At 36.5% G+C, this 21,003-nt stretch overlaps 3 protein-coding genes across 16 annotated transcripts in view; 2 read left to right on the top strand and 1 right to left on the bottom strand.

Moving 5' to 3' along the window:
- ano5b (anoctamin 5b) overlaps positions 1–1,751 on the bottom strand; it is a 33,373-nt gene extending 31,622 nt beyond the window's left edge. For both annotated transcript variants that reach the window (XM_079586415.1, XM_079586416.1), the window contains exon 1: positions 1,554–1,751. In XM_079586415.1, coding sequence (XP_079442541.1) covers positions 1,554–1,629 — 76 coding nt within the window. In that variant the 5' untranslated portion in view covers positions 1,630–1,751. The remainder of the gene's footprint in view (positions 1–1,553) is intronic.
- Positions 1,752–1,889: 138 nt separating this feature from the next.
- On the top strand, positions 1,890–5,767 carry tssc4 (tumor suppressing subtransferable candidate 4). Of its 12 annotated transcripts, none has more exons than XM_079586439.1 (5): positions 2,415–2,563; positions 2,777–2,897; positions 3,235–3,368; positions 3,637–3,700; positions 3,881–5,678. In XM_079586439.1, the coding sequence occupies exon 5, from the start codon at positions 3,956–3,958 to the stop codon at positions 4,859–4,861; it is 906 nt and encodes a 301-aa protein (XP_079442565.1). In that variant the 5' UTR covers positions 2,415–2,563; positions 2,777–2,897; positions 3,235–3,368; positions 3,637–3,700; positions 3,881–3,955; the 3' UTR covers positions 4,862–5,678. The 12 variants fall into 12 exon arrangements, with proteins under 12 accessions (XP_079442572.1, XP_079442569.1, XP_079442576.1 ...); XM_079586449.1 differs by having other exon boundaries at positions 3,637–3,655; positions 3,881–5,657; XM_079586447.1 differs by having other exon boundaries at positions 3,235–3,351; positions 3,881–5,641.
- Positions 5,768–8,035: 2,268 nt separating this feature from the next.
- ano9b (anoctamin 9b) lies at positions 8,036–20,951 on the top strand. Of its 2 annotated transcripts, XM_079590940.1 has the most exons (25): positions 8,036–8,505; positions 10,391–10,447; positions 10,829–10,960; positions 11,047–11,192; positions 11,286–11,335; positions 12,204–12,262; positions 12,385–12,470; positions 12,552–12,686; positions 12,822–12,915; positions 15,841–15,901; positions 15,988–16,070; positions 16,152–16,256; positions 16,428–16,592; positions 16,681–16,717; positions 16,816–16,927; positions 17,007–17,064; positions 17,210–17,307; positions 17,454–17,481; positions 17,521–17,641; positions 17,834–17,986; positions 18,067–18,214; positions 18,389–18,505; positions 18,642–18,735; positions 18,837–18,949; positions 19,092–20,951. In XM_079590940.1, the coding sequence occupies exons 1-25, from the start codon at positions 8,485–8,487 to the stop codon at positions 19,132–19,134; spliced, it is 2,316 nt and encodes a 771-aa protein (XP_079447066.1). In that variant the 5' UTR covers positions 8,036–8,484; the 3' UTR covers positions 19,135–20,951. The 2 variants fall into 2 exon arrangements, with proteins under 2 accessions (XP_079447066.1, XP_079447065.1); XM_079590939.1 differs by having other exon boundaries at positions 17,454–17,641.
- Positions 20,952–21,003: the final 52 nt, after the last annotated feature.

Below are 21,003 nucleotides of genomic sequence, written 5' to 3'. Positions count from 1 at the left end.
CTGTTTTTTAATCACACATTGCAGACTTAACAATGTGAGCGAGTCCTGGTCGAGAAGCATAATCATATTACCATCCAGTGAATCACCTATGATCAGTGCATGGATTAAATAGTTGCAGTGAAATCCAAAGCAGGAGGGAACAGAGAGATTAGGCTGGGGTTCCCCTGAAATATATACATTTCCCTTTTATGCTACATTTTCTCATTCCTCTCAACCACTCCCTCTTACAAAACATACACTCATGACACAGACAAACCTCACAAATAATTAATAATAATAATAAGCCACTTGGGCAAACAAACCCACACACCAAAGGTGAACACGAGCCGTGGACATAAACATACACCTACACACCTCACACTTAATAACTCTCTTAGCCTTAATGCATTAGCAGCTTTTACTCAACCTGTGCAACAAAAAGCCTCAGGACTGCAAGAGCCACATGATCAGACCCAGAACTGATTAATTTCAGCTCTCCTCAATTATACATTTTACATTACCGGTATTAAAAAAACAAGCCGAGTAATATCAAATGTGGGATCAAACTACACTGCTGCATGACACATCTGTCACACCCCTGCGCTAAAACATCAGTGCAGGATATTCTGTTTAGATAATACCATATTTAGTTGTCAGAGGGGGGAAACCAGGAACATTTTCCTACCTAGGGTGTCAAAGGGGGCCCCCACCAAGGTCCTCAATGGTAAAGTATATTAATTGGGTAGCCTATCATCCTATAAATAATGGTGTTTCTCTTACTACAAAATCCAGAAACTAATATACAGTACTTCACTATTCAATACTCCTCGAATACAAAGATCATTCACTCCACTTCTTTCTTTATACCACATTCTTAGTGGAGGAGCCTGATGTTTTCTAATCTAAAAATGTCCTGTGTGCAGGGGAACTGAATGAACTCTGAATGAGTCACAATGACAGCAGACATTTAACTGATTCAACACGAGGACTGTTTGATTCCCAAGTTATGGGACTGAGGCCAAGCCATGTGGCAAGACGGAGTAGCGTGAAAGCTAATAAAAGAGCTGGTTCAAACTGCTTTCAAAACTAACAATCATACAATGATGCGTAGAAATAAATATCACGTTTCTATGTTTTTTTTTCTCAAAATCCGTAGGTCACGTAGCCTACATGCTCACACCAGAGCTGTTTTTGTGGATTTAAACCATGTCAAAAACACGCTTTTGTAATGCAGGATACAGCACGGTGCCAGGTAGTAGTAACAGTCTTTGGGTGTAGACCGCAACTTTTCCATACCTTTGCCATTTCAGGAACTTGAATAGGCTACAAAGTTACGGTTTATATATTTTTATTTTGTTAAAGAGACCTGACCTGGTAAACATGTTGCACTGTTTTTTTTTTCATCGTTCTTTGTCTGTGAAGTGATCCTGTCAGCTGATTTAATGCAGCGTCACATTCATTTATCTTTTCATTTACGATGACAACTCCCAGACTGACCTTCTCATTACGATTTTGAGCAATGGTCTGGATATAAGGTTTAGATAACTGTTTTAGTAGATAGTTAATATTCTTACCTTCAATCTGAGAATCCAGAGTGTTGGACATTTCTATTAAAGTAGCTTCTTTCGTCTTCCCCGTTATTCTCTTCATGTTAAGTTCGTGCGTTTCTTTTCTCCCTCGGGATCACAATGAAAAAAAATCTGTAATTCAGTCTGCCTTTTTGACCGAAGGAGATTTTCGCTTTCAAGCTTTAAGGTTTTAGTAGGGAGAATGTAGTGGCTACGCTGTGAATCCCTCGCTCGCTTTCTTCTCCATAACATCAATAACTAACGTTACAGCAAGCAGCGGCGAGCTGAGGACTGGAGATGTGATGATGATGATGTCTTAAAGGGGAGTGGCTTTCCGTCGGCATACTGACATAAAAATACTGAAAAGTATTACGGGGTCTCTAATGTCACGTTATTACTGTGTTCTTCCTTACAGTGTTCAGTCACATTTATACAATTTATTTTAATTGAATACAAGATTCATCTGTACAAGTTTATCTCTATTGAGCATTTCTGTCCTGCACTGTTAAGGCCATTACGTGACGGTGTCTTATATTCTATATATCCATTACCTCAATTCATTTTTAATGAAAGTGTAGCCTACACTGGGTCAGATGATCGCACGTGCTATCTTAAAGCATTTGCGCCCTCTGCTGGTAATTGGACAGACAGACGCTGATGTTCCCTCCGTAGTGCCTGCCCTGTGTGAAGTGGACTTCAAAGGTATTCAGCCATTCAAAGGTATTTTGATAGACTGCATTCACACAATGTCGTAATTACCGTAAATAGGAGATGTACTTGGAGCTGTTCACGTCCTTGGAGTCGGATACTTTTCTATTGTACTTACATTACCTCCTAAATAAATCTGCAGTGGTCTGGTCGCGTGGTACAGCGGTCACGTGGCACAAGTCGTAGCCCTCAGAAATGGTACGATCACGTAAATGCTTTACAAATCAGAATACTTACGGTAAATACGACAATGGCGTGGCGCACCTAACGTTAACGAGCCAGCAGGGCAACCGAGTAGCCATTTTTTTGTAAGTCTGAGACATATTATAAGTTAACCAACATTACAATATTCATTTATCACTAAATTTAGTGGTTTCACTCTCAAGTATGACTAAATATTATTAAGTTGTTAAAAACTATATAAATATAAAATCGTATAAACTCACAGATATTTGAACGTAACACAATGAACTGACACATTTTCTAAATCATATTATATACACCCCCTGCTATGCATGTAGGGAGCTGTGAACACTGACCATGTGAGAACTAGAACGCAGCTGTTGTTTTCATTCTAACATATAAACTGCATTACCCACAAAGCATCTCTTCGTTGATTATGGGCACTCACTGCAGCTAAAGGTATGCTACTGCTTATGTGAACAACTAGATACATGTCAAAAAACTAAGTAACTTTCAAATTATGGTTGTTATATTTCAACCAGCGTGTTACCGTAAATGTCGTAGGTTCTGAGGGCATTTTGAGATATTTTGATCACGTTTATCATCACAGCTAGGCGGGATAGCTGCGTTAGCTGGCTTAACGTGTCATCAGAAGATAGCCTATAATGCTCACTGACATTACATTAACGTCATGATTTGTTTTAAATGCCTGTAGTTGTGCAAATGTCTTCTTCTTGATTTAATAAGTAGACATATACAGATATGCTGATGCTGATTTTGTTTTGTTTTATTCAAGCTTACCAGTAAGAACTTAGAAGAAGAGGACAACCTTCAGACTAAATGCTATGGCCATAACTTTGATCAATACTCTGGAATCAATGATTTTAGCTAAACTGACCAGCTCGCAGTACCTGTGAGTCTTCAACCGCAGTAAGATACCTCCATGCACCCAAGCATTGTTCCAGCAGTATTTTTTTTTTTTTACTTTCTTCAGATTAGTGGGATTCTGTAACAAGCTTATAAAGAACAACAGCATCACAATATCTGTAAATTAAATGAATAAATATGGATTTAATATAAATAATGTATTGAAATACATGTCCTTAAGTATTATTAGATCACTGTATAATGCTGTTTAGTAATTGTATGTTTACTGAGTGAAGATCTCACTGCTTGTTTCTCATTCTGGTTCCTATAGGTGTCTCAAGAGCCTTTTGGTGAGCGAGTAGATCCTCATCTTCGCTTTTCTCTTCATAGTTCATGTCAGTTGGTTTGTTATGAATTTCTCAAAAAATAAAGTTCCAGATCAACATTCTATGAAGTTTATTAGCACTAGTGTTATGTCCAGTCAATGCCTTTCCTATTTACTTGATATGCTACTCTTTGAATAAACTGTCTGTGCATTACTAATACAAGTATTTCTTAATTTCTTTCTTCTTTAGATCTTTCACACAGCATCTCAGCATAAATATCCAGCTTCTAATCATATCTCTTGACCTAACCTCGGAGTAGTCACAATGAGTGACCCAAACTGCAAAGAAAAGGATGCTCCCAACAGTCTGTCTAATAGAGATATGATTGAACTTCCAGATGATCTCTCCCTGAGTGACTCTGACTCCGATGAACCCACAGAGCATTTCGGCAGAAAGGTTGAGGACTTGTCATCATCCTCAGAGGATGAAGGTGAGACTCCGCAGCATGTCAAGTCTGTTCCTCAAGAAAATCCCACCTTCAGACTGATAGGTGGGAGCTCTGGTTTCTGTGATCGGAGCAAGGACATCTTTGCACAGTTGGATAGTGCAGCAAAGCTCACATCTAAGGATCTAGGTGAAGACAACATTCTTGATGGCATGTTTGCCCGTCCTGCTCCACCGTCACCTCCTGCTCCACCGTCACCTCCACAGGAAGCTCAAAGGAAGTGTGGTGTTAGCCAAGAGGCAACCAAAAAACAACCTCCAGGTAAAAAACTCCCAGACTACCTAGCAAACCCTGAGCGCTGGACCCGCTACAGTCTTGAAGATATTGCTGAAACCAGTGATAGAAAGAATAGTCAGGTCGCTCATGAGTACATTCAGGAGCTTCAAGACAACCGGAGGTCTCAAAAAGTCACACTGGAGACTTTCACTCCAACTTTCAACCAGGATCACAGCAGCAGCAGTGATAAAAAGATCGTGTTCACTAAACCCAAAAGCAAAGATCAAAGTGGAAGCAAACTTGACCATGCTAAGAAGGAAGCAGTTGGCCTTCAACACTTGGATGATCATCAAATTTCATGGGGCAATAAAGAGAGAAAAAGGAAGTGGGGGTCTGAGAAAGAGGAAGACGACAAAATGGTGTCCAGTGCTGTCTTCAACAGTGGCAAGAAAGTAAATCGCAAACACTTCCGTAAAACACTGGAAGATGATGAAGGTGGTGCAGAGTGAGCACTTTGAACCTAAATATTTAAAACTACTGTTTTAATGTTTATGTACTTCAAACTAAACGTTGTTTTGTATAAAGTGGTTTGACTATCCAATTATCTTTGTTTAGGCTGTATAATCCATGAAAAGCTCTTGGTGTCATATTGTACTGGCTATTTCCCAAAGGATAGCATAAAAAATAGCCCACATCTATAGATTGAGAACCTGTATTCAGTGGTTTAGTGTATACAATTATTCTGTGGTCATTTTTATGACCACTTTTCATGAATAAATTTGACTCTGTTGTGTACTTTGAGATCACATTAAATAAGTGTGCTTTGTCTTAATGTTGGTGGAAGTGTTTGCTCAATGTTTTGCATGACCATGTGATTGATGATGATGATGAACAATGCAAATGAGGAGATTAATCCCACTTCTGGTACTGCAGCACAAGGCTAGACGAACCATGGACTTTGAGGACATCTGCTTTCAGACGAATCGCACTGTACACTATTGTTTTCCCCTCCTCTGTAGAGCATGTGTGTTTTAGGAAATGAATACAGTTTAAATTCTTAAGAATTATATCCAGGTATTTTCAAAGAAACCAAATGTTTGGTGGTTTCACCAACTTTAACAACTTTTTCCTTAGTTTTTTTTTAATGAACTTTAATGAAATCAATTATTGCAAAAGTATAATTTGCGGGTCTAGAAGAGTCATTGAAATGTGTATATAGTCTGAATAAATCTTAGTAGTTATACTTGGTTATAGAGTATTTAATTGGATTAAAAATACTTGGTGAATGCAATTCCTGTGTTTTGTAGTTATTTTACATTTTCATGCAAACAATTTTGCTGGCCCAACAACGGAATCGAACGGTGTGGGCGAATGTATAATGTTTGTTGGTCTTTTCAGTGCTGTGAAATTCACTTAATTTATTATAATTTAATATAAATTTTACTTAAGATCCTTGCTTAATCTGACTCCAATTTCAAATGATTATTAAATTTAGACTTTCTAATTAGGAACAAATCATGAATATTGGTTATTATTTTAGATCTTATTCTGGGTATCCCATACTTTCAATTATTCATTCATTAGGGACCTGATGTCACATGTCGCACGCCGGCCTGGTTATGTGGAAATTTACGCACACAAACTCACCAGTCTGATCTTAGGTCAGATGTAGCAGGGTTAGCTTTTACCTTTAGATTGTTGCATACTGTTTACTCGTACAAAAAGTGTAGTTTATTTACCCACTTCCGTACAACTTGCTAAGTCAGTGATCGTTAGAAATTAAAAGGTCTCAGATGACGTGCCTAATGTTCCATTTATTCATGAGCCTTTAGTTTGACCTACACCAGACTCCATATACTCAAAATGGTTTCAGAAGAATACAGAATAAATCAAATATAACATTTTATTCGTCAGGTAAAATTGTATCATGCCAAATTTTCACAATTAAGCAAATAGAAGCCGATTTAGAAATAATAAATAACATAAATTGCTCAAAGAATGAATCTAAGAGTAAGAAATGTATACCTGACTGGAGAGAGACACACAGCAGTGTGTGGAGGTTTTCTGGTTACAGAATCCCCAAAGACTATTCAACCAGTTTCCCTTAAATACCCAGACTAGAATAACAGAGTTGTACATTTTTATTTACACAAATATTTTTAAATTTATCTTGATTTACCTATTCCTGTGCCCCAAATGGTTAAATGTGGTTTCGGGGGAGAGCAATGATTATTAAATACTGTAAGAGACACCACCCACAATTCTCCAATTCTCCAAAATTTCACCAATCACATGCACTGAGACATTTAAAATGATAAAAAACATGAAAGGGGGAAAAAAAATTGATTCACAAGATACACCGTTCATGTTCATTATTAGTGAACCTACAGTGACTTGAGCCATGTGAAAATCCCGGTTTCACAGACAGACAGTCCCAGACTAAAATGCATGTTTGAGCTGTATAACTGAAAGCAACTTGCACTGACATCTCTGTCACTGCCACTGTTTTGTCTCAAGATGCAACACCAGTAATGTTTTTTTTCTAAGGCAAGGTTAAAAAGCTAAATGTCCTGTTTTATTCAAGGATGTTTTATCTCATGTTCTGTCTTAGCAGGAAAACAGTCTTAATGTGTTGCCTTAATTTTTATATTATATTATTCACAAATTTAATATCTACACCAACTCAATTTGGTGAATCCCTACTTCCCTACTATCCCATTTTCAAGCTGAATCCATGTTAAACTACAGCATTTTGTCACTCAAATGTTTCCCTTTATTTATTTAATTTTCAGTTTGAGGTAGATTTCAGTAGATGGCGAGTACAGAAAGAACAAGGAAATACAGGGAGAGATTAAATCATTTTGAAATTAATTTATGCATTAAATAAAGATTCAAATAAAAAGTGCAACATTGGATGAATACAGTAAGTGGATTCATTAATGTGTTATAATAAACATATGATTCTTTGCTACTCACTGTTTTAAACAATTTTGTGTTTTTGCTGAAACTGAAACAATGATTTACTTGTCAGACTAAGTTTGGTTGTTTGTTAAATGCAGCTAATACAGATTTTTGCATATATTGTTGTGTGGTGTGATTCATCATATTGCGTGACACCATGTCATTTGGTGTGACATTCAGAATTTTGACAAAAATTAAGGTTGGTTATTAATCATAAAATCATCAATGTGACAGATGGGGAATAGTGCCAGCAAAGGTTACAAGCATTTTGGTACTTTTATAACAAGGTATTCCCAAATTAATTTGAAGTATATTGAAAGATTACGAGTAAAATTCTTTCTATGAGTGTTGATAAAGTAAAATAATGTAAAATGTAACATATTTGCACATAAGAAATGCTATACTTGTATATAGTAATGATACATAATCAGGATAAATTGATTTACATTATCAGATTATACCACTTTTTAATTTAATACACAATAACATTTATGTCACACCATATGACAATTTTAGTCACTAAGACAGTAAACTAGTGAATAAATGTAAATTTCAGGACAAAATCTACAAGACCACATATTTGGAAATATAAGAGTTGGTAGAATATAACCCAATGAGTGCATGATTTACATTTGAGATTTTTTTTGTAACTTTTTTTCAGCCAAAAATATGTCAACCACCCACCCACCCACACAAACACACACACACACACACACACACACACACACAGCAGCAGCAGTGCAGTGACAACTGTGCCCAACTCTCGACTTCAATAACACATACAGAGCCGAATGACTGTTGCCACCCACTGTAGTAACATCTGAGTTTCGATCTCAAGTTCTCATATTGATAATGATCTGTGTATAGAGCATGGTATTGAGAGCAATGAAACCGCGGCCCCGCCCTTCAACAGAGAGCGATGACGTCTATCTATGGTCTCACCTGTAAAAGACGGTAGAAGTTACGATCATACCGTCGAGCTCGCGGATGTCTTAAATATGAGATGGGAAATGCGGAAGTGTAGGTTACACTGCTTTCGATCGGTCTCTAGTCAGTTTGAATTTCTCTCATTAGTTAAAGCTGGTCTTCGGCTATGTGAGGATAAGAGAAGAGAGACTGACATCGGTCTACCTGAACTGAACTGAGCTGCTTTGAAAACTTTGATCTGAGAATGTTCTTCACTCATCGAGAGGTAGGCTACAGTGTGTGTGTGTGTGTGTGTGTGTGTGCAGGTGCATAGGTCAATGCCTGTCTGATTGATCTTGAGGTGTTTATTCATTTAACTGGTCGACGTGAGACATAGCTCGTGAAGAGAAAATACTATTTTGTTTGAGAATTTAGTTACAGATCATTAGTTATACAATTATGCTGTTTAGTAATATTAAATGTGCAGTTTATACCCTTTTAAATATATAATATTTGGTAGGCTACTGTAGTATCTGTGTTGCACTCATCCTGTTAGCCTATAGCACATCAGTGGCTTTCACCACTAACAATATTAGACTACTGAATATATCCAACATAGCCTAGAGAGGGAAGTTACAGTATCCAAAACACTGTTTAAAATAGGGAGGTGCATCCTATTTTATTTACAATTTTATTTCTCCTTAGTGAATTACTTTGTCTTGGGATTTATAAATAACTGTTTCATTTTTATTTTTAAGTTGTTTCAGACAGGTTAAACTGCATTATTTAGGAGGGATTTATGTACTCAGAAAAGGATGAACTATTCTGAAGAACACTCACCTGACCTGAACATCTTGTTGTTGAGATCTTTCATGTGTATGTTTCAGAAGAAAGACTCTGTGTAAAACATGAGTTATACATCAACATTTACATGTTTACGCTCACTACAGACAACTCAGTCATTTGCTTATGACCTCTTTAATCCTGCATAAGACAAAAACTTGATTAGAGATTAGATTTTTTTAGACTCATTATTGATTAATCTGTTTTGGTAGAGTAAAGTGATCAGCTACGTGTTCATATTGCGTAAATGTAGCCTATACAAAAACGTAATTATAATAGTTTTGTTGTGGTTAAACTGGTTATTTGTCATGTGCTGCTTGTTAATACGTCATTGACTAGGACATATTTTAATTACTGTGACTTCAGTTAATGATTTAGTAAAGCAGAGGTGAGGAATAATAATCCACGTTCTTAGTGATTCCTCTTGTCTTTCTGACACCCACAAACAAACACTCTTAGCAAACAGTTGTAGTTGTATAAAATGTTACCCAACGGCATGTCTTGACCTGCCATCATACCAGCAGGAGTAGCTGCTGCCAAAGTGAAAATCAGACGTATATAGGGAAAAAAAGGGAAAGAAAGCTTTTATGCTACAAGAAATTATCATACAAATTTGTTTTGTTTTGTTGTTTTTTGTCCCAATCAACCTGAATTCATCCTAGAATATCTATAATAATACATTTCCCATCCAACTGGCTGTAATTTCTACAAAACACACGGTTTCATATGGCCACGTGTTTTCTGAAAGACTGTGAGCTCCATTGAAGTCTGGTTACACTTCACAAAACTGGTGAAAAGTCCTTTATTTTGCTTTTTTATTTTTTATTTAATCTTTAAAAAGTATAATTACAAATTATGCTATCATCATAACAATGTTAGCGAAAAACTTTCAAAAGATATTTGGATCCTGCTGTATTTGATCAGCTTGTTTTATATAAAGCATGGTTAGTCATTAAGTATTACTGCTTGCATGAAGACAGGTTAGACATTTGCGTTTCAATTGAGATAAGGTTTGGCATCACAAACAAATGTCAGTTTGCCTAATGCACATTTTCCTCTGTATCAGGGTGATACCGGGTTGATTTATTGTAAGTACATAGATAAGTCTTATGCTGTCCTCAATACATGAATGACAGTGGCAGTAGATGAATTCTGATTCTGACAGATGGAGTGTACATATACGCTGAAATTAAACCGTATTTTTTTTTTTTTTTTTTTTTTTAAACAATATACCGGTATGCACTTAATATTCAGAAATTGTGCATTGGTCAGTAAACCTTTTTTTTTTTAACCTATTTATAGTTCTCTGTTATGTCTATGTATTGCAGGATGAAATGGCTATGTATGAGTTGGAAAATGCAAATGATACTTTACTTACACAACAGGTAAGGAAAGAGACCAGACATGTGTTTTTGTGCATTTGTTGACCAATATGATTTAAATACCACAGTCACCACAGTCACATTTCTACCCGAGCACATGTTCAGTTATGATGACTTCACATGCAAAGCACATGATGATGTTATATCTTACCAAACTATGGTCATAATGTCACATTCACATCACTTCTTGGCCTGCATGACCTAAACTTTTGGTAAAAACAGGTGACAGTCACAGACCCAAACACTCAACTAAAACAATCCCACAAAACCTTGAGTCAGCAGAAATACAGTCTGATCATTATTGATATTCAGAGAAAAATGGTGTGTCTGCTCTCTGAGCATGTTTCTTTCTGTCTTGGTTATGTCTGCATTTGTTTCATTCAGCATAACTCATACGTCCCTCGACAATATGACTATGTCCTGGTGGCTGATAAAGTGGAGGACATGGAGGACCAAATCTTCAAGAAGCAGGATGCCTTTATTTGCGAACTGAAACGGAAGAACATTATAGTGAATGTATGTTGTCACCGTCACACACATAGTATTGTGTCTTTCAGTTCAATTGGACTGTCTTACTCAAGGCTCTTATTACTTTTGAACAGAGAATTGAACATGATGGAAAGGTGTTCTTCGGTATCTGTGCACCCGAGGAGATGTTTGAAAAGTACAAGTACTTGCTAAAGGTGTCTGATGCCTGTAACTGGAGCGCAGAGCAAAAGGGTGAATCGTCTGTGTCACTCTGCACCAGGTGAGGGTCACAGAAACATGTGAATTTGAAATCTGCCACATAAGACGTTTTTTTCATAGCTTTGTAATGGGTTTCTATTCCTTTGTTTCATAGAATCAGGATTGTCCACTTCGTCTTGCACAATACATTTATAGGACCAGGAGGTATACTTTTTTCCTTTTCCTTTTCACTTTCACTTCTACTTTTTTCCCATTGTTGTCTTGACTCATTCTAAACCTTAAAAACTTACCCAGTTCAAAAGTTTGGAGTCAGTATGCATTTTGGATGTTTTTGAAAGAAGTCTCTTCTGCTCCCCAAGGCTGAATTTATTTCATAAAAAATACTTTAAAATCAGTACTTTTGTGAAATATTATTACAATAAAAAAAAAACTGTTTTCTTTTTTGATTATACTTTAAAATGTAATTTATTCCAGTAATGGCAAAGTTGAATTTTCGGCATCATTACTCCAGTCTTCAGTCACATGATCCTTCAGAAATAATTCTAAATTGATGATTTGGTGCTCAAGAAACATTTATTCTTATAATCAATGCTGAAAACAGTTGTGCTGCTTACTATTTTTGTGGAAACTGATACATTGTTTTCAGGTTTCTTTGATATACATTTTAAAAGAATAGCATTTATTTTAAATAAATTTTTTTGGTAGTTTTATAAATGTAATTGATGTCACTTTTGATCAATTTAGTGCATCCTATCTGAATAAAAGTATACATTTTCTTCAAAAATAAAAAATCTTACTTGCCCCAAATTTTTTTAACGGTATGTAACTTGAGTTTGTTATCTTTTAAGCCTTTCAAACACTTTGTCTAACCTTTTTTATAAAATGTATGTAATATGAAACTCCATTGAATCTAAAAGTGTTTAAATTTGCCTATGCATGTATTAAAAGGGCGCAGAAGTAAATAACAGAGACACCCATTCATGTTCAAAGTTTTTAAAGAAATAATGAATGGGACCAGGACTGAGCATCTGTAGTATTATCAATGTCTCTATCCACTGTTTTACTCTGTAAGAGAGCCTTGACGAGCTGCTGCGTGAAGGTGCTTTTGAGTCCATCTTCTGTCTGCATGAGGTAAAAGCCCTTATTTGTTTGAGTAAATTCATATAGACTGTAGCCAAGGAAATCATGAAATAAATATCTGAGCTTTTTCATTCTAAAAGTTCACATTAAACTTTGTTGACTTGTCTATTCAGAAAAAAGAGCAGAAAAAACTAAGGGAGAAGTGGGCAAGCTGGGTTTCAGTATTGAAGCTTTTTAAACAGCCTGTCAACGACATCAAGTAAGTTCTACTGGTTTTATATTGTTCTCTGTTCTTTGAAAATCTTTTTTTTAACACTATGTTCACACATGTAATTTTTAGGGACTATTTTGGGGAGAAAGTGGCACTGTATTTCCTGTGGCTGGGCTGGTACACACGGATGCTTATCCCTGCAGCTGTTATTGGTATTGTTGTGTTCTTGTACGGCCTTGCATTCTTCAATACCAGTCCACTCATGTGAGTATATTTACAGCAAACAAATGCTGAGTGTTGAGGTGTAGAGACAGATTACAGATCGTATGCAGACAGAATAATCTGATTTTAATTGACTCCCAATTATCTCTAAGTCGTGGTGTCTGTGTGTTCTTACAGTCATGAAGTCTGTGACTCCAACACCATCATGTGTCCAAGATGTGACACAAGATGCAGCGCGTGGAACCTGTCTGACACCTGTACATATGCCAAGGTCAGTGAATAAACATGTCACTCTTTGATTGAAAATTAGCATTTCTTGACACCATTAAAGGGGAAGTTCACCCAAAAGTGAAAATTCTGTCAGTATATACTCACCCTCATGTTGTTACAAACCCGTAAAACTTTCGTTCATCTTCGGAACACAAATTAAGATATTTTTGATGAAATCTGCGAGCTGTTTCACTCCTTCACAGGCTTCTATTGTAGTTGACGCTTCGCTAAGCCCCGCCCTCCTTAGTTACTGTTGCTACGCCTGGCAAGCTTTCGCGCCTGGCACGTCTATTATAGTGTATATGCACCGGTGTCAAACATTCCCAAGGAGATAATTAGTATTTTTTGGCGAACACAACAGGTGAAATATCTGAGAGAGCAAGACAAAAGGGACTGCAGTATGCATTCGAGAGATATATTCACGACAAAATATGCAACCGATTCGAGAATAATTTCATCAAAATTGAAGCTATAAAGCCTATAAGTTTAGTCCCTGTGCAAGCAGCAGCCGCCTCATACGCCGACCATTCAAACGGGAAACACACAAATTGAGGAACAGCTATGTTCATGCACAGCAGGGTAAGTGAAATGTGAAAATAAATTATAATCTAATAATTATAAATCAAACAGCCTATCCATACACCTTGTGGAATAACACTAACAACGGGAGATCGGATTGGGGTAACGTAACCTTAAAGTTACAGAGTCAGGGGTGCCGTCGATTAACAAAATGCTTAAATATATTTTAAAGTATGTCAGTGAGCCTCCGTCTTGCCTTTAATCGTCTTATTTTATGTTCAAATACATGCATTATGAACAAAGAACCGTCATTATTTCCAAGCAATATTAGGTTAGGTGTTTTTGTAAATCCTGTCGACATTTAGTTGTGAATGGGGCGTCCCACACTGCTTGATCCACTCCCGGCATTTCTCCCCTTGGCTTTTAGGTTTCGAGAAGGAAAAAAAATTCCACCCCACCATCCAAACTTGATACCGGGTATCAGATTTGCACAATCCATACGCATAACGCTTCGGCATGTTTCCCTCGCTCGAAAGCTGGACGATGGGGCGGGGCGACACTTTGGGGCGGGGTTACACGTGTCGCTCCGCCCACCCCCAATTTAATTGGCTTATTATACAGCAATCTTATTGGCCTAGATGATTCAAGCCTGAGCATGCGCATTCTTTATGTACTATTTTTGTGAATGATTTGTCCATATTAAAGAAATATTAAATGCTAACTCTAATCGTATCTTATTATCGGTTTACCATGGTAATTTTAGTTAAGATCTTTTGGCTAATGTTTTATTGTTAAGACACAGAATAGACAAAGTTATTGTTTAAAAACGAACGCTTGGTGACAGCACCTCAGTGTAGGCCTACTTAATAGAGTTGTTTTCATAATTCCATCAGGGTCGGTGGATCAGCTTAAACTCGGGTTTTTTACGCAAATTATGATAAATCGCTGTATTAAAAGGAAAGACATCGGACAAACCCGAACGCAAGCAGCTGATTTTAAATTAAAAAAAATTAAGATTTTTTAGCACTGCAGGTTTTTAAATTCCCATTGTACGCAAAAAAAAAAAAAAAAAAAAAAAAAAATGGCCAGGGCTTGTATTATTTGGTAGCCTATTATTGTCTTATTTGTCACTTTCGGAACTGTGTCTTACTGAAATACAGTGAATTGTCATTATGTAGTGTAAAATCCCGAGTTTGTTTTTATTCACCAATCCTAATGGAAAAATGAAGAAGCATAAATTAATGATGTAAAATGACGCAGCCCTGCATCACATTCGGAAAATATTGTCTACTATATCAGCTTAATAGGCTATCTCTCCTTGCAATGCTAGTAATTTAATGCAGTCACGATCATCAGTGCCATTGACTTATCTGCTGGGTAAATTAATAAATATAATTTAGCTAAATCTAAAACATCGTATGATTTATATCATTTTTTTATATCGCCCAGCTCTAAAACTGCTCAATATTATTGCTTAGGCCTATATTACTTTTTGTAAAGCTGCTATAAAACGATGTGAATTGAGCGCTATACACATTTTTTTGACTTGACTTCACTTGATATAGACCTAGGTATATACTATCGTGGCCACAAATGAAGAATTCGTTCCCCAGATTTAGCAGCTGTATAGGCTATATTACACGGCGGTCTGCCTTGAAGGGATTGTTTGTTGTACAGTAACTTCTTTTAACTTATTAAGTCGTATTAACTGTAACTCGTATTAAGTTAATAAAAACATTTTTTAATTGATCGTTACTGAAATCGCCATGCGTATAGCCTACGGCCAAACTGCGTAGAAGATGATTCATAAACTCGTACATAAAGGAATGCGCATGCTCATGCCTCAAGTGTCTACTCCAATAAGATTGCTGTATTATAAACCAATGAAACTGTTGGTTTCGCCCCGCCCCATCGTCCAAACTGCACTCTGGGGTTACTTCCTAGTTACGGTTGCTAAAGCCACGATTGGCCAGTGGTGGTTTTTGGGCGTGGCTTAGCGAAGGGTCAATTGAAACTTACCGGCCCAGAAAGTTAATAAAGACAATGTTTAAAATAGTCCAAGTGACTACAGTGGCTCAACCATAAGTTTATCAAGCGACGAGAGTACTTTTTGTGCGCAAAAATAACGACTTTATTTTCTATTAATTTTCATTTTCTTCTGCATAATCAAGGCAACAATGATCCTTCCGAAATCATTCTAATATGATGATTTGGTGCTCATAAACATTTCTTATTGTTATCAATGTTAAAAACAGTGGTGCTGCGAAAGAAGTACTTTCTTTCAAAAGAAACTGGATTGGTAGTGTATATTCAAAATAAATGAGGGCTGAATGCCACACAATTCTTTTGCCTTTGCTTCTCTATTTCATCTGGATTAGTTGTGTTAACAGTAAATGCTTACAAACAGGTGAGCCAACTTTTTGACAATGAAGGGACGGTGTTCTTTGCCATGTTCATGGCGATTTGGGGTGAGTTTTTGCCCTTCAGCTAATGCAAAGTACATATTTCTATGTCAAATGACAAATGCTAAGGGACTGTTATGTTGTTTGACTAGCAACCCTGTTCTTGGAGGTGTGGAAGAGACATCGAGCTCTGTATGTGTCAAAGTGGAAAGTGTTTGACTGGTGCGAGGAGGAGGTAGACTCATTTTTATGATCTTTAATTTTGGTATATTTAATGTGCATCTGCTGATGGAGCCGAATGACTATTTGTCCACAGGAAGAATTGATTTTGGAGATTGTAAATGACCCTCAGTGTAAAACCAAAGAGTTCAGACATTCCTACCTGCGCAGCATCGTGGTGCTTCTGTTGGTCACATTAGTGGTGAGACACACATTCATAATTAATATTATATATATATATATATATATATATTATCAGTATATGTATGTGCATTAGCATTAGCATTATTATTACTTCAAAAGTTGTGATTTAAAAAAAAGGATATACACATAAACATATTATATAATACAACTGTATCTTCATTGTTTTCAGCTGGTGGTGATTATTGGTTTAACCCACGCTCTGGTGATCTGCCGTGTTTTAGCTGCAATATTGTTGTCCGAAAGCAACTGGCACTTTCTCCGTGACCATGCTACCACAATAGCCATGTTGTTGGGAGCAGTGTTACACTACATTACTATTCAGGTTATGACTCGGGTAAGAACTGACAGATAAACTGTCTAATGGGCATAAAGCATCTGCTTGTTAAAAAAAAAGCACTTCTAATTAATATAATTCTTTTCAGGTCAACAAAACTGTGGCCTTCAAACTGTGCGAGTTTGGTGGGTAATAAATGTAAATAATAATATTTGTTTGCATGAAATCCGTTATGTCAATAAACAGGCTAAGTACTTAAAATGTCTCTGTTGCTTATTTGTAGAGAAGACTCGCTCCTTTGCAGCCACAGAGAAGCGCTTCACAGTGAAGATGTTCACATTTCAATTCTTCACTCTCTTCTCATCACTATTTTATGTGGCGTTCTTTCTGGGAAGGTAATTGTGTGTGTGTGTGTGTGTGTCTAGTTATTTACTCTAACAGTCTATTCAAAGTGTCTCTTTATGCTGTGCTTAGGTTCAATGGCTATCCAGGAAACTATAATCGAATTGCAGGGAAATGGAGGCTAGAAGAGGTACGATTCATGCAGGAATCATTGTACATTACATGTATATTTCCAAATGCATATTCACATGTATGCATTTGGCAGACGATAAATGTAATTGTAAACAAAAACAAGAGGTAAAAGTAATTTTTTTCTATCTCTCTCTCTGATTTAGTGTCATCCAAGTGGCTGCCTTACAGATCTCTTCATCCAGATGGCTGTAATTCTGGTGCTCAAACAAACAATCAACAACATATTTGAGTTCACAGTGCCGTAAGTGTTGTCAAAAATATATATTAAAACCCAATTAAATCTTCTTTCGCTGATAGCTCTTTTCATAAAAAAAAAAAAAAAGTGCTTATTGGACTACTAGAATTTTTCTCTCACTTTCGATCTCTGGCTATGTCGTTTCTCTGCAGCTGGTTAAAGCTGTGTTTCAGGCGCACACAAGCTAAGACGATGCACAGAAAGTGTTACCGGAAGGCATGTCGAGAGGAGGATAGTAACTTATTCCCATGTGACCTCTGCAGCCGTAGTAATTGGATGGAAAACTACAACCTTAGTGATGTTAATGCTTTCAGCTTGTTTAATGAGTTTTTGGAAATGGGTTTGTATCTCTCTCTGTTACCTGTCTTCAGCACAACATGTTTTACAATATTGCTGACTTGTATAACATAATTTTTTTTATTGTAATATCATATTTGAATTGTAAAGATGTAATTTAGTGCAAATGTGACTGTAATGTTGCTATGCTGAAATATTGTACACTAAAACATGTTGTTCTTCCCTGTGTCATTAGTTCTTCAGTTCAGTTTCACCACCATCTTTGTGGCTGCGTTTCCTCTGGCTCCTTTATTGGCTCTCATCAATAACATATTTGAGATCAGGCTGGATGCCATCAAGATGGTCAGCCTTGAGCGCCGCCTAGTGCCCAAAAAGACAAATGACATTGGTAAATAGCTATTTTTTTGTGTGGCGATGTGTGAGTTTAGCTATCGTCATGGAGTAAACCATAATGTGTTGTGTGTACAGGTGTGTGGACTGGAATATTAGAAGCTGTTGGTGTGATGGCTGTCATTGCTAATGGACTAGTGATTGGGATTTCCTCTGACTTCATACCTCGTCTGGTGTATCGATACCATTATGGACCTTGTGCTGTCAGCAATAGTACAAACCTGGAGTGAGTATCTGAGCTACAAACCATCAAACCAAATGAGCTGTTTTTGTCCGCCTTTTTCTCTCACCACAACAATATTGCAAAAAAGTGTCATACCCCAAAAGTTTGTTTATTTGTTTTCAAGCATATAGGATAGTAGATTACTGCTGTAATGAGTGCATTTATTTTGTCTGATAGCTGTATGACAGGGTATATCAACAACACTCTGGCAACAGCGTTCATGTCCAATACGAGAGTGAAAGATGACTTCAAGGAATTGATCACAGACAACGGGTACAATGTTACGCAGTGCAGGTGACAACTTTGTTGTTTTTTACTTCTACTAATAATAATACGGATGAATTTGTTTGGATAGTTCATACGGGCTAACGAGGAAATGTTTCATGTGATACAGCGTCATTGCATTGAATGTGTATTGTGTGTACTACAGTTACAAAGACTACCGCAGTGATGAAGACCAGAGTCTCACCTCTCAGTTTTGGCTCATTCTGGCACTCCGCTTTGCCTTTGTTATTCTGTTCGAGGTACAAATGTTAGAGCTATTTTTTTTATTACATTTTTTTTTTAACAAACATTAATATATTTAGTTAAATAGTGTCTGAGATGTGTTCTTCTCTCCGCTCAGCATGTGGTGGTGATATGCAAATTTATTGCTGCCTGGTTTATACCTGACAATCCCATCAGAGTGAAGAATGAAAGGCTAAACGACAAACTGAAAAGACTGAAAGGGGAACTTAAGTATGTTTTTTTTCATGTGTCTAACATGTAAATTCTCTCTGCTTTGCTCATGTTGTAGATTTATATAAAAATATTTAAGAGTATAATTTCAAGCCTCACTGTGATTGCTTATTTACAGTAGTTGATTCTCTGGTTTTAACAGGGAAGCAAATCAAACATATGAAAGCAGATCTACTGAGGTGTGAACGATGAAGGTTCAAACCATGTTCTTTCATATGAGAGATTTGAAAACCTCCTGACTTCTGTGCGCAAACAAGACTTGGCACAAGGAAGATTTCTGTATTTGACTGAGATCATTATATCACTTGCATCAGTTCAGTACATGGGACAGATCTCTTCACTTCACTACTTCCAGAGCCTTCAGAATCTCACTGGAACTTAATGGAAAGCTCTCTTTGCAGTTTACAGTTTCCCCTTTAAGATGAGTCATATTTGGTCTGCTTCAGAGGGATACACCATACATGTTTTTGGTTGCGTCATAAATGAACTATATTTCTGAGCAATGAAAGAAAATGGGAATTATTTTAAAGACAGAAATGTGAAAATGTCAAATCAGACAGTTGATGCCTATTATTTTTAGTGTGTGCGCTTCTAAGAGAAAGTCCAACTAGCCTAAAATAAGCCATTCATTTTGTTGCCAAAAACATTTTATGGCAATTCCATAGATTTTTTGACAGAATATAATAATGTGTTTTAATGTTTACTCTTAATGAAAGTAAAAAAGCTGTTTTTAGCTTCACGATGAAAACCTAGTTTCATGAGGACTTTTACTTAAATATGAAGACCTGAATGTGACAAACAAAAAAATCAGGAATTGTGCCAATGTGTGTTATTATCTTTACAATGCTGTCCATAAATATATTTTGATATTGTATTTTTTATATTGTCCTATTGGCCCGGTTTCACAGACAGGGTTTAGATTAGGCATTTAAGTAGCTTTTATACACTTGCCTTAGAAAAAAAACAATAGCCCACTGATGTGCATTTTAAGATAAAACAATGGCGACATATTTGAAGATATGTCAGTGCAAGTTTCTTTCAGTTAAAACTGCTCAAACATGCATTTTAGTCTAGGACTTGGTTAAAGCCTTGTCTGTAAAACCGTGGATTGTGTTCCAGGAATGAAAGGGTGAAATAAATATTGAAGGTGGAGTTGAAATTTAAACCGTTGCTCTTTTGTCCTCCACAAGATGTCAGTAGGCTATAGAAATGCATGCATACACTGCTGAGTTGCTTCAGACAAATAATGAATACTTGCGTTCCACAAAGTTACTTTTGGAAAATGCGTTTTGTCTTATTCTTTTTTTTACATATGCCTATCGCTTGAGACTTACTGACGTTAAAATTATACTTAGGCTAAACTTATTTGGAGCATTTCTTTATTGCACATTTTGTAATATTATGCCTAAATATTTGTTTTACTCACTATTAGTAATGATAGCATGATCACTGTATAATATCACTCTTTAAATACAAGATATTTAAAGTGTACTTAAAGTAGCCTACAGGCTACTTGCAATAGGTCCACTTTAGCACAATCAAAACTACTTCAATATCTTTAGTTGGACCTCAGCACATTTCTAACTAAAGTGCATTAAGTACAGATAGTTGTTCCAATTTAGCAGACTTTAGGTATATCAATTTAGTACACCAAAAGTACTGCATAAAATAAAATGATTTCAAATACATTGTGGTATATTTATTTTTCACTGTAAGGACAATTGGCTGTTTGAGATGTTTGAATCTTGTGTAAGAGTGTGTGTGCATGCAAAAAAAATTCTATAAAAAGAAATGATTTTTTAAGAAATGATAGTGTTGTACTGCTTCCTCAAATGTTGGCACATATGGGGAACTGAGTAATTTCATGTGTGCATATTTCTGTGGCTGCGTTGGACTTTTCTTTCAGCCAAACATACTTGGCTCATACCACGCAAACCAATATGCATAAAATGTGGTGTGCCTTTGTAATTTGCTAACATTAAAGGTCTTAATCTTCCTTTTTAATTATCTTTTTCTCTCTCTCTTGTGGATAAACTGTTTTGGATTTTACTTCT

This window comes from Phoxinus phoxinus (assembly GCF_949152265.1).
Source record: "Phoxinus phoxinus genome assembly, chromosome: 2".
NCBI classification, from domain to species: Eukaryota; Metazoa; Chordata; class Actinopteri; order Cypriniformes; family Leuciscidae; genus Phoxinus; species Phoxinus phoxinus.
Note: the sequence above shows the minus strand (reverse complement) of the source record. Positions and strands in the feature narration are given on the sequence as shown.

Bases quoted from the DNA above. Each gene is read 5' to 3' on its own strand.
- tssc4 (XM_079586444.1), top strand. From the start codon at position 3,956: ATGAGTGACCCAAACTGCAAAGAAAAGGATGCTCCCAACAGTCTGTCT.
- ano9b (XM_079590939.1), top strand. From the start codon at position 8,485: ATGTTCTTCACTCATCGAGAG. The intron at 12,471-12,551 runs GTAAGTTCTACT...TGTAATTTTTAG, and splicing joins CAGCCTGTCAACGACATCAA to GGACTATTTTGGGGAGAAAG. The intron at 18,215-18,388 runs GTGAGTATCTGA...TTTGTCTGATAG, and splicing joins AGCAATAGTACAAACCTGGA to CTGTATGACAGGGTATATCA.